This window comes from Triturus cristatus, chromosome 10 (assembly GCF_964204655.1).
Source record: "Triturus cristatus chromosome 10, aTriCri1.1, whole genome shotgun sequence".
Taxonomy (NCBI): Eukaryota; Metazoa; Chordata; class Amphibia; order Caudata; family Salamandridae; genus Triturus; species Triturus cristatus.
The window spans coordinates 488,891,075-488,904,145 of record NC_140593.1 but is presented as its reverse complement, the minus strand read 5'-3'; the positions used below and the strand labels follow the sequence as shown (position 1 = coordinate 488,904,145).

Below are 13,071 nucleotides of genomic sequence, written 5' to 3'. Positions count from 1 at the left end.
ACTATTTAGAGTTTTCCCTCCGGTCAGACCTCCGCCTCCCATGTGGCAACTCAATTTGGTTCTTTCTCAACTCATGAGATCTCCTTTTGAGCCTATTCATAGAGCAGATCTTAAATTCCTTTCATGGAAAATGGCCCTCCTTCTCGCTTTAACATCTGCCAGGAGTGTTGAGGAACTTCAAGCTCTCACTATAAAGGATCCATTTTTACAGTTTAAAAAGGACACTCTTATTCTGAGAACAAATCCGAAATTCATTCCCAAAGTTCCTTCGGATTTTCATTTGAATGAGCCGGTCATTCTAAAATCTTTTTTTCCTCGACCTACGACTCCAGCGGAATGATCTCTTCATTCCTTGGATGTCCAAAGATGTTTAAAATTCTATCTCCAACGCACCAAGGATTTCAGAAAATCTACACAGCTTTTTGTCGCTTTTAGTGCACCTCGCAAAGGACTTCCCCTTTCAAAGCAAGGAGTTGCACGTTGGATTGCCAGTGCGATCCATTACTGCCATCAGGCGGCTGGTAAGCCCCTAGAAGGGCGGGTGCGGGCGCACTCCACAAGATCAGTTTCATCGTCTGCTGCTCTTTTCGCTGGGGTGCCGATCAAGGACATTTGCAGGGCGGCTACATGGAGCAGTGTCCATACATTCACGAAGCATTACTGCTTGGACTCTTCCACGCAGAGCGAGACAGCAGTGCGACAAGCAGTCCTCCGGAATCTCTTCCAGTGAGCGGTGAACTTTCCCTTCTAACCCTCCTTCCTGGTATTGCTATTGCACATTTTGTATCATATGATGTTTTCTGACTAATATTTTGCATATCTGTTTATTGTTTGTGACTATACATACAGGGTTATGCTAATATTTATTTCATAAAATGTGCATTGTTGCTAACTGCTAACTACTCTGATACAAGCTATGGGAATCTCTGAAAGTTCCAATACTGGAGTAAGAAATCAAGTTACTTACCTGTAACTTTGGTTCTCCAGTATTGGTAACTTTCATAGATTCCCATGCGCCCACCCACCTCCCCTGGGAGAGCTCAGCCTTCAGCAAAGTTGGTTACTCTGTTACACAACGGCTACGAAAATCTGAGGCTCTGAGACTCTCAGTGAGGTTCTATGGGGTGAGGCTAATCTGATTGGTTGTTGCTTTAGTTTGGTCTCTTTTACAAAAAGAGGTGGATATGCTACAAAATGAGATGAGGTCTAGACATTTCTTTCTCTTTTGTATATACTGCTATGTTATTTTTCTATTTACCGAGACTCCCATTCCGACTACGGAGAATGATACAAGCTATGGGAATCTATGAAAGTTACCAATACTGGAGAACCAAAGTTACAGGTAAGTAACTTGTTTTTGTTTTAGAGCTCCAGTTATTTATTGACTTTTGGACGATCTTAGCGTATACTTTGACCCAGATATTGATCGTGCTGATTAATCTATGATTTTTAGGCTGGAATGGTTCATCCTTTTTAAGGGAGAGTATGTAGCGTGACGGCCAGAGCTGCCGACTTTGGAGCTGGGGAACCAGGTTTGAGTCTGCCGGCTCAGCATCCTGTGTTTCTGGGCAAATCATGTAATCTCCACGTGCCTAACCACCAAAAACAAAGTGTCCTTGTGTAATGTTAATAGTGCTCATGTAAAACACTCCAGTACCTTCGGGTCGAGTTTGTGTTATATAAAGCTGTAAAAACAAAAAACGAAAAAAGGATATGTTTGACTACATACCCTTTTCATGATTCTGTGAAGATTGCTGATTTGGTCAACTCTTGAACTAGAACGAGATCTTTGGGTCTCCAATTCTAAATTTGATTTTAATTATTACGGCCGGAACATATCGGAGCCTGCAGCTCTTGGTAAACTTGAGCAATTAACAGTCGTTTTGGGAGTAAACAGAAAATAAGCTAACAAAGGAATCATCTAAAATATAAACTTGTGATTTTTGGGGGAATACCTATACATCCATGGATTCCACCTGATTATGTTGCCCACGTTCCTTTAGAAATTGCGTTTAACAGTGCAATTTGTTAGAGGAGCTTTTTCTCTGCAAAATAACAACATTTCTTGGGATCAAGTAAAAAGGTCTATCCATTAATCAGGTTCCACCTTTTTCTTATAATAAGCGCAGCTTTTCCTAATTACATTTTCTTTATAGTGATTAACGGTAGTGTGTTTTTGGAATATATCTTGAGGCAATAGATATAATATATGTAAGTGTTAATCTTTCATTACAGTTGGGAGCAAAAATTGCATTTATGTAAGAAAAACATATATCCTTAATCTGAATAACATTTAAAAAATGTTTAAATTGTTCAGCAACTAAAAGTGTTCACTTAGATTTTTTTCATACGGACAAAGCACCTTATATTTCTTGTTTTCAGCGCTTATTGGATCCTCTCCCAGTGTCCTACACCACGCCACTGAAAACCCAAATGTAAAATGACATTTTTAGAAGCATTAGTGACCATAGTTATTTCTAGGTATATGTATTTTTTTTATTTTGAAATCCTAGTGTTTACCTCTAATTTAGTCATTATGTACGTACCAGTGCCATTCAAAATGATACATATATCTGCAATCTAAATTGTCTCCTTATTCATTCTCGCTGAAATCTTACACATCTTTTGGCATCCTTCACCTCACGAACAGTGGCTTCTGGAATACTTTCATAAATCAGCCTATCCCCTAAGTTGTGAATTATCATGACGTACTTACAGATTAGTGTTCATTTTTCTCTTACAGTCACATGTTGATTAATTTACACCATTATTTTCATGCAGTTCTTAATTTGGAAACCAAGATTTATTTTTTATCATCAGATTTTGACCAACCGATAGAAAGAAAGGGAGAAATAAGGGGGGAAGACAAATAGGAAAACCGTTACTCAGAAAGAATGCAGGGACTCAAGAAAAGTATGCATCCATGAGATAAAGGTGGTGGAAGAAAAAGGGCACAAATCAATTGAATCCAGACAGACGTAATATTTGTTAAGCTTTTCATTCAGCAACTCTTGTGAGGGGCTTCTAAGAAAACCTTAGGGCCCCTACCCCAATTTCTTTAAAAATTACAAGCTTTTTCCATTGTATTAAAGCCTTTCCTACCTCTGAAAGAAACGCACCAGGTCAGACATGCTGGTAGTAGCCAATTTGACAGCAGAACAGATCAAGGAACCATCCCAATTAATAAAACAGGCTCACACCTCATGAACTGGTTGCACAAATGGAGAAGGGAATTAATGTATCAAATTTGACTCCAAAAGGAAATGTGTTGTATGTTAGGTCGATTTAATGGAAACCTGAAATTGTTTGCTTTCTTTCTAGCAGCAGATGTCTGGTGAAGAGGAAGTCGAAAATTCCGATAAGGAGGAACTTGAAGGAGATGGAGATTTTGCTAGTGATTGTCCTTCTGTCAGAGCTCCAATGACCTCCTTGAAAAGCCACCAAGGAGTCGTGATAGCTGCTGATTGGCTAGTAGGGGGCAAGCAGGCTGTCACTGCATCGTGGGATAGAACTGCAAATCTCTATGATGTGGAGACATCGGAGCTCGTTCATTCTCTAACTGGTATGTGCTCTCTCAAGACGGGGCAAATCTCCTACTCTTCCGAACCTGTATGAGTAAAGTTATATAGTTGGATACAACTGCTTTCTTCCTCCCATTTTCAGGCTTATGTCCACATTCATAAATGTTCACTTCTCACCACCTGTCTAGAAATCGGATTAGTTGTTCTGTTATGTTAAAGTGAGGGCCCAAAGAAAATGAAAGCCAGAAAATTATTGGTATTAGTACAGGACTCCTTTTGAAGCAAGAAATAATGCCACCTTATTAATATTGTTAGCGTTTTGACGCCAGGCAAAATCTTCTTGCTGTGTTTACGATATGGTACTTCTAATTTTGTGAGTACCAAATTAAAATAGTGATTGTTTTGCATGGATTAGGGTTTTGAATATGTAAACTATAAAATGTGTTGCATTAATTTAACTAACTAATTTTCTGGTTTTATACACAACATAAAGCAGCAGTGTATCACTGGCAGAGTAACGATGAATGCCAAATCCTTTCGGTAATAACCATCCCAGAGCCACGGCCTCCTGGTCACAAAGCAGAATATAACATTTCCTAGCTTTCGAAACGGAAAGCCTCAATTCTACTAAGGACATGGAGGGCGAGCGTTGTGCTTTTCTTTCTTCCTTCACTTTATTACACATAAACCATATACAGCAGCCATCTTAACATTAATCAAATTACCTTTCTCAGAAGCACCCGAGAAACAAATCAAGTCCTCTAATCATGTTTCAGGAGCCACCACATAATTCTATGCCACTTTCTATGCTCCCTATTTCTAATGCGACTCATGGACATTGTGAATTCTTTTTCATACCTTTATGCCATTGCATGCAGTTAAAGATCGCAGTGTCTGACAAAAGTTGACCAAAAGAACTCCTCAGGACAAGGAAGGCATCTGGCTTCAAGGACGCTTCAAAATATGAAGGCTGAAGAGGTGAAAAAGATGGGAAAATGACTGAAAGAGACAACATCTCAGGCATCTACGGCAGGGAAATCATGCTCTCATAAGGACTTCCCAAGAAGGAGATCCTCAGAGAAAAGGCATGGTGAACATGCTCACCACCTGCGCCATCACTTTTGACGTCTGTCGAAATCGCTGTCAAGTCTATCGCCATCGTGAGCCTTAACCCCTAAATATTTGCCATCTTACTTTGGTTCTACACCTTCCCACCACATGCATGTGTACAAGGATCATCAGCCTAGATAGATCACTTCACTGACGTCTAAGACAATGGCATTTGAGTCAAGAAGAATGGCTCCTGAATTCAAACAGAACAGTCATCTAGGTTTTAATAGAAAGAAAACTCCAGTCTAGACAGTGCTAAACCTTGAAGTGGAATGATTATGTGCATTTTACATTAAGCAATACGTCCAGTAAATATTGCAACACAAATATCAATCAATAAATATCACATACTTTAAGTAAAGTGACAAAATAATACAATAAAATAAAGTTGAAACATTAGGCACCCAAGGTACGGACAATAAGCAAGTGTTCACAGATATTATGTGATTGTGAATGCAGTTCCACTAGAAAACAACACAGAACACAAGAGCGATTGGAATGCGTCAGCCAAAACACGCTAGCCCGTAATTAAGAATTTTGCAGTAGGTTACCGAATGTAAGAAGCAGAAACCCCAGCATGCCAGGCAATGCAACAGGAGCAACATATATATACAATGAAATACAATTCTAATACTGAGAAAATGGTATCAGAGTGCTTTAGATACAATTAATTCCATACAATATAGAGTGCTTTATAACATTTAATAAGAGAAAAACATGATTGTAAATTAGGGATAGTATGGATTCTTCTTTAGAGACAGATGGGTGGAGAGTTGATTGTGTTTTGAGACATCAGAATTTTAAGAACTCATAAATATACAGGAAACGATATATCTATGAACTTGCACATTAGGAGATAGATCTAAACATTGTAATAACTCGGGAAAGTTTGCGTTGTAGGAATTTTAGATCTGGGTGGTAGAACTATTACTGAGTTAATGGAGTTGAGGTGGCAATAGTTGTGAGTAACTTTGGAACAGCATGTTTTTCAGTTTCTTTTTGATTGATTCATAGAAAAAGTAGCTCTGTTGTGAAGATAAGGCATATTCTGGTGTTTCCTGAAAAATATTTTTTCAGTGTTTATCTGAGATCCGTAGATTCTGATTGTGATAATTTTAGTTGCTCCCCTATAGTACCTTATAAGTGAAACCAGGCAAGTTGGACTGTGTAACTCGCTTCAGTGGGAAGCCACTTCTGGGAGATAAGAATGGGCGATATGTGGTTGAAACTCATGACACATTAATTGTGCTTTAAGTTGCATTGTGAATTTGGTATTTACTGCCAGTAGGATTTTTGCCATAGTCTTAACCTCGACAGAACGAAGGCCTAAACTACTTGTTTGATGCCAGATGCCAAGATTAATTGCTTGGCTTCTCTTAGAAATTTGAGTCGGAATTTGTCTCTCTTGGCAAGAAAATTGATGCCTTATTGTAGATTTAGGTGTTTATATGGGGTAAAGGCCAGAGAGTTCTCAGAGTCTGTGATGTTGTGCTTCCTGTCGAGTAATGTTCTCTATTTGAGACTGTTTTTGAAAGGTATCCGGCAGTTGAGCATGGTGATCAACAGGAATGGTATTTTAGTGGATACATCTTTAGATGTTGTTTCGTCATTCATGAATGTGCCTAATGTAGGATTTTAGATCAGTTCAACATCCTCTGAAGTAGAAATTAAAGAAAGTTACTTAATCTGCGTTGACGTGGTAGACAATGGGGGCTACTTGAGAAAGGAAGCAAGTGATTCAACCTATAAGTTGAATATTCTTGGGTTAGAATATAGAGCCTTGGACTACACCTTGTTATAGTTTTGCTGTGCTGCAAATTTGTAGCTACTTTGACACATTGACCAAGGTTCTCCAGAAATGATGCAAGCCTCCTAAGGACTGCGCCATTTAACTCCACTCTTTTCTTAACTATTTTCAGGACTGTGGAGTGATTCACTGTGTCAAATGCCGTTGAGAAGCCCTGGAGGATGAATAGGCGTGAATTGCTGATATTCAGGATTTTGGATGTGTCACTGCTTATCTTCATGGTTGCCATTTCAGTGCAGTGTCCTGCTCTAAAGTTGGATTGTTGTTCATCTAGTAGACCATCTTCATCTAGGTAGAGTTTAAGTTGAGTTTCTGTTTAGCTTTCTAGTACTCTAGCAAAGGATGCTAAATTAGAAATTTGGCAGAAGTTGTTTAACGTGGTGTAACCTGTCCAATTTTCAGGCAGTCAGGGACTGAACCATTCACCAAGGAGGTATTAATTAGGTTACGCTAGTGGGACAAACTGACAGACTTACTTTAGTTGAGAGGATGGGATCAATGAAGAGAAGTGAGATGAGTGTCATCTTGGTGAAGACCTTGTTCAGGTCATCTTCTGTAACAACTCTGTAAGTGGGTCAGGAGAGTTTTGATTTTGGTATTAAGTTTCACTAATTCAAATCCCATGATGAGAGGGCTAGAGATACCTCAATCTTTTCAACTGTGTTACAGAAAAAGGAGGGGAATTCCTCACATTATTCTTTGGAGGAGTCTGAAATAACTTTTAGAGTCCATATTGTGTATTTCTTTACAATTTCAAATTGAGCCACTAATTTTGTGAGAGAGTTCTGCTTTTATGAATGCTTATTTGGCTTTTGAAATGTGTTTCTGTACTTATTTTTTTCCAGCCAGGATAGTGTTGAGTTTAGTGTGGTGTTTTGGTGCCAGTTCTGTTCCATGGCTCTCATGGTTTTCCTTTCCTCATTGAGTTCCTTGAAAAACCATTGGGTAGATTTTCTTATTTACTTTTTGTCTCTTTAAGGGTTTTGGGCCTATTTTGTCCATAATCTGTGTAATGGTTCTTTGGCAGCCTTCCTCTGTTCTGTGAAGGATTGAGGGAGCCTTCTGTTGCTCTATGACTGCTTCTCTGGACTTTATGGACTAGTTGAAGGTTCCCACACATGATGGGTCAGTTTTGGCCAAAGCGCTTGAGTAGTACATCAGCCTTAGTCACAGCCTTGAAAAACAACAAACAGCATGCAAATAAATGCTAAGTAAGCGTCAATGCAGTCAGAGTTTGTTCCTGAGTTAGTGATTGTTATGTAATGATCGCAGTAATACGCGTTACCTACAAAAGAGCTCCATTTGCCTGGCTTCACTGAACTTAAAGTATGGGAGGGTCATTAGGCCACTGCTGCGGCCTATAAACTTTTCAGTGCCACCACCAGCTAACTGCTGTGCTGAGGTGTGGAGCAAAGCTATCCTTTTGGAACTCTTGAGTGGGGAGATGAAATGAGATTCTCCCAACTCTTTGGGTTCACCAAGGAATTCCAAAGGCAAACTAAATTGTATCTGATATAGACTTCTAGCTGCAGATTTGCCTATGAATTTCTCAGACGCAGACTGGATCCCGAAGATCTTGCATGAGCAAAACCCCTGCGCGCCAATAGGTGGTGTCGATCACCTCCATGTTCGGTATTGTTCGTGCCAGAAGTGACTTTGTCATACCTACATAGACGTCGCCCAGGTGCGCTGACGTTGGTTCTTTTCTTTCTGCATCAGCCAACGCTGATCCGGAAAAGAGCTCCCCTCAGTCACTGTTTGACTGGATTTTTTTGACGCTTTGGCAAGTGTTTTTGAGGATTTTCCCCCCTTGTGTGTTATGAAATGTCATCTAGGAAGAGCGTGATCACAACCCGAAGTTGTGCTCAGATTGCTGCGGCTTGAATCTGAAAGCTTTTGGGGAGCGGTCCCTAAAGCTCATGGCGACCTGGAGTGCAACTCCACGTTAATCGATTTCCCTGTTGAGAGGAAGGTCCAAGGTTGTTGTCCCATCCCAAGTCCTCGGGACAGTTGGATAGGTTGAGGCATAAGAAGAAGTCGAAGAGTTCTTCGACTTCTCCTCGTCTGTCGGCTAACGAGACGAGGGAGCATCGACATTCATGCGCCTCATATTTGGGCGGCCTGACTACTCCTGCGTGCCTTCGGGCCATGGGGTCAGACGGAATGCCATCTGGTTCCGTGCTGGCGGCTCCGGCTCCAGTGGACACACATGGGTTCATTGTTGGATCTGGACTGGCATGGGTCGTACCAACTTGACCTTCGTCATTACAGATCCCAATGCTAACGTCGCCGACAGGACCCTTGCTGCCTAGATTGGAGCCTGAGCCCTATTTCCTTGGACTAGGACTCCGGAAAGAATGGGAGGGGTCTCTGGACTTTCGATAATACCAGCCATATGAGGACGGCACTAGCATGGACTGGTGTGAGGAGCTGGGTGAAACCAGTGAACTTGATACCTTTCCAGGTACTGGTATGCTTTCTCCCCCCACTATGGCTACAGAGGAGGGAGCTTCATATGCAATGGTGGTGCAGAGGGCAGCTACGATACTTGATCTTAAGTTGCCCTCAGTAGCAGCCAAGACAAATATCTTGACAGATTTGCTGCAGCCGGGAGTCTCCACATAGTAATCGTTAATTTTGTTCAATGACGCCCTCACTAACGTCGTTTTGGGGACCTGGTCCAAACCCAAAACAGGATTTCCTGTGAATAGGACGTTTGCCCACCGCCCTGCTCCTAGAGACCCAAATTTCCATGCCCAATACCTCACCCAGAGAGCTTGGTGGGCCAGGCCTCAATGCCTCACAATACATTTCCTACCACTTCCCTTGATAGGGAATCCAAGAGGCAGGATTCTTAGGGGAAGAATTTTTTTTCTTCCACCAGCCTATCATTGCTGTCCGTGAACAGTGCATGCCTTTTGTGCTAATTCCATACTCTGTGAGACTCAGTTACGCAAGTGCTACCACATGTCCCGGAGGAGGCCCATCCATATACTCCCACACTGTTGCCTACAGAAGAGGTGCAGCAAAGTTCACAATACGATGCGGACTTGACATGATCGATTAAATGGGCACAGCGGTTTTGTCGGTGGGTGCCACGCCTGGTTGAGGACGACTGGCTTTTCGGGGGAATTTCCAGGCTTCCCTCATGGGCATGCCCTTTGATGGCACCTGTCTCTTCAGAGACGAGCTGGATTTGGCACATGAGCGCTTCAAGGACAGTCCGGCAATGGCCCCACATCACGCCAAATCTGACTTTCGTGGCTATGGAAGGTGCTTTCAGAAGTGCCAATTCGCTCCCATCCACAAAGCCACGCATGCTCCTCAGCCTGTGTGTGGACATGGGATGCAATACCCACAGATCTCGTGGGTCAGGTGGCCAGCGATCTTGTCACTCCGCCACCTCAACAGCTACAGCCTCAAAACCTTCCTAATCTGCCCCTTTATTACCATGGGCTTCCAGTTGGTGGCAGGATTCGCTATCACCTGCCCCACTGACAGTCCATAACATCGGACAGGTAGGTTTTGCAGATTGTCTGAAGGGGTTACACCCTCCCCTTCAAAACTACCCATCCTCAATGCTACCATCTCAAGCCCGACTGACGGAGGATTATCTGTTCATTCTCCTCGAGGAAGTCATGGCTCTCTTGGCCAAGGGAGCCTTAGAGAGGATTCCGGTGCCAAAAGTAGTCTGTGGTTGCTATTCCTGCTACTTTCTGGTTTCCAAACAGGACAAAAGCCGTCATCCTGTTTTATAACTGCGTGCCCTCAATTTGTTCCTCAAGGAGGAGAAATTCAAAATGCTCATGTTGGCTCAGGACTTGTCTGCCCTGGATCTAGGAGACTGGATGGTAGCATTAGACTTGCAGGACACCTATTTCCACCTTTCTGTCCTCCCTGCCTACTGGTGTTCCCTGCCATTTACGGTAGGCCACGAGCATTTTTAATTCACCGTGCTCCCCTTAGGCCTTATCAGCGCCCCTCGGGTGTGACCAATGTGAAGGCAGTAGTTGCAGTTCATCTGCGGAGATCAGGGGTGCCAGTCTTCCCCTATACAACGACTGGCTGTTGAAGGCAGGCTCCCCTCAGGCTGTCGTCTCCCACCTCCAGACTACAGCGAACCTCCTGCACTCTCTGAGGTTCACTATCAACATGCCAAAGTCACACCTGACTCCCTTTCAAATTCTCACTTTCGTCTGCGATGTTCTAGACACGGTGCACTTTCGGGCTTATCTTCCTAAGTCCAGGATATTCAGTCTATAATACTGATCTTTCAGCCTCTATCCTGGGTTTCAGTGAGACGGACTCTGAGGCTTCCGTGCCTCCTGCATCCTTCTTGTGACACATCCCGCTGGCATATGCAGGATCTGAAGTTTTAGTGTGCGCAGCATCAGGGTAATCTCTGCGGCATGGTCCAGATCTCGAAGGGACCTGCAAATTATCTGAAGTAGTGGCTGGTGGAAGCTGGATCTCTATATTATACCAAAAAGAGGTTTAGTGTGCCGAGTCCAGTGCATCCCCAGAGGCTTTACAGAGTCTAAAGTATATAATACTAATGCTCTCTTTTGAGATAGTGTGGGTGAGCAGTTAGGCTTATCAGAGGGAAGTGCTAAGTATTTGTTGAACACACAGTGGCAATAAATGAGACGCATTCAATGAATAAATCCAAGACCAATTTATAAAAATAATACTTGGTTATATTTATTTTGTAGAACCACAGACCTTCAACTTAGCTAGATAGGTTTTGCACTAGAAACAACTTTTCAATATCAAAAGTGGACACTTGTTGCAATTTTCAGACTTTGCATTTTTAACCTATGGGAGAAAGGAAGAAAACATTCAGCATTCAGATAGGTAACATTTACTTGCAATACTAGCCTTCAGGAGTTAAGATCAGTATTGGGCAAGGTTCAGTTCTGATGGATACATCTGCCGGTGGATTCCTCACCTTGTGAATATCCCCTGCGCCAGCATTCCACGGAACTTTTCTTTCCCAGCACCCCACGTCGACGTGGGCGACGTCATAATGCATCGGCTCCGCTCGCGACTCCATACAACGTCACCGGAGCCATAAGAAGCCCACGTCGGCGTGATGACGTCAGTTCCCTTTTTTCCGCGCCGTTGACGCGCAACAATTTTTTTCCAATGCTCTCTGGCTACTTTGTAGTTTGACCGTGTTACTGTTGAAAAATTGATAGGTCTTCGACGAGGAAGTCTGGCTTTAAGCCCTGTAGGGAGTGTGGAGGTCTGATGTCTATGACTGATCCGCATCAGGACTGCTTGTGGTGCCTTTCTTCGGACCACAATATGGAAGACTGTGCCTGCTGTAGGAGAATGAATCCTAAAGCACTGAAGGAGAGGAAGACTAAACTCTTTATGAAGAAGATCGGTGAGGAGAACAGAGGAAGAAAGGAGAAGTCGAGGCGGGAGTCGTCGGCTTCGAGGTCGTCGAAGTCGAAGAAGCATCATAAAAAGAGAAAGCATTCTTCTCGACGTCGGTCCTCGAAGAGCAGGAAATCGAGGTCGACTTCGTCCCGTTGGCGCCGAGGCAAGGACTTGTCTCCTTCGAGGTCTCCGAGAGGGTCTCCTTCGCCGAAGCGGGCTCCAGTGCATTCTTCGGCGCAGTCCCCGGCTCTGTTGAAGGCGTCTACTCCGGTTCGAGTGGAGTCGGAGGTCTCTATGGATGAGCAAGAACAGGAAGAGCCTGCTCCGGTGCCTGATGAATCTGCGGCTCCTGTGGAAGACACTGTGGAGCCGACGCCGGAGACTCCACAAAGGGATACAGGGTCTGTTCCTTATCCGCAATTCCCGGCTCCAGGTACCGATTCATCACATTTTCTGAATGCCATGTATGGTATATTTAATAGGGCGGCCTTCCCATCCGGAGCACCAACTGGTCCCGTGGGTCCAATGGCATATACGCTAGGGGTGCCGCAGCAGTATGCTCAGGCCCCCTTTTTGCCCTTTATGCCGATGGTGCCTTCGTGGCAGTTTCCGGCGCCGATTGGGGATCCGTCGAGGCTGCGGATGGATCATCCTGGTTCGGAGCCTTCTTCGACGCCATTGCCGACGCCGTCGGCGCCGCGTCCGGCGCCGCCGACTCCTGTGGCTCCGCCGACTCCGGTACCTCTGGCTCCACCGACGCTGCGTACGATGTGGACGACGCCGGCTCCCCGGATTCGATCAAGGAGGGAGGCCCAGAGGGTATTGGAGGAAGGAAGGTATAGAGCAGAGGTGGAAGAAGGTGAAGTCGACTCTTCTTCGGATGAGTTTGAGGGGATAGAAGAAGCAAGTGGTTTGGATACCACCCCAGAGTGGGAGCATACTTCTGCAAGATCTTCTCCTCCACAGGAATTGCCACCCTACCATGTGGTGATTAAGAAAGCCGCAGAATTGTTAGATCTGCAGCTGCCCTCTGTGGAGTACAAGTCTAACTTGCTTACGGAGGTGTTGCACTCTCCTACGTCAACTTCGGAGCCTTTGTTGCCTCTCAATGAGGCCATCTTGGAACCGGTGTTGGAGGTGTGGAGGAAACCTCTTTCTTCTCCGGCGGTTTCCAGACAGGTGGCAAGAAGGTACAGGGTTGCTCCTGGGGATCCTGTTTTTTTGTCTACACATCCATCTCCGGAGAGC

General features: G+C 43.9%; 1 protein-coding gene across 7 annotated transcripts in view; it reads left to right on the top strand.

The window, feature by feature from the left end:
- WDR37 (WD repeat domain 37) overlaps nucleotides 1–13,071 on the top strand; it is a 632,142-nt gene that overhangs the window by 404,551 nt on the left and 214,520 nt on the right. For 4 of the 7 annotated variants that reach the window (XM_085631907.1, XM_085631902.1, XM_085631903.1 and 1 more), the window contains one exon: nucleotides 3,322–3,562. In XM_085631907.1, coding sequence (XP_085488033.1) covers nucleotides 3,322–3,562 — 241 coding nt within the window. The remainder of the gene's footprint in view (nucleotides 1–3,321; nucleotides 3,563–13,071) is intronic. The other 3 variants (XM_085631908.1, XM_085631906.1, XM_085631909.1) reach the window with 1 other exon arrangement.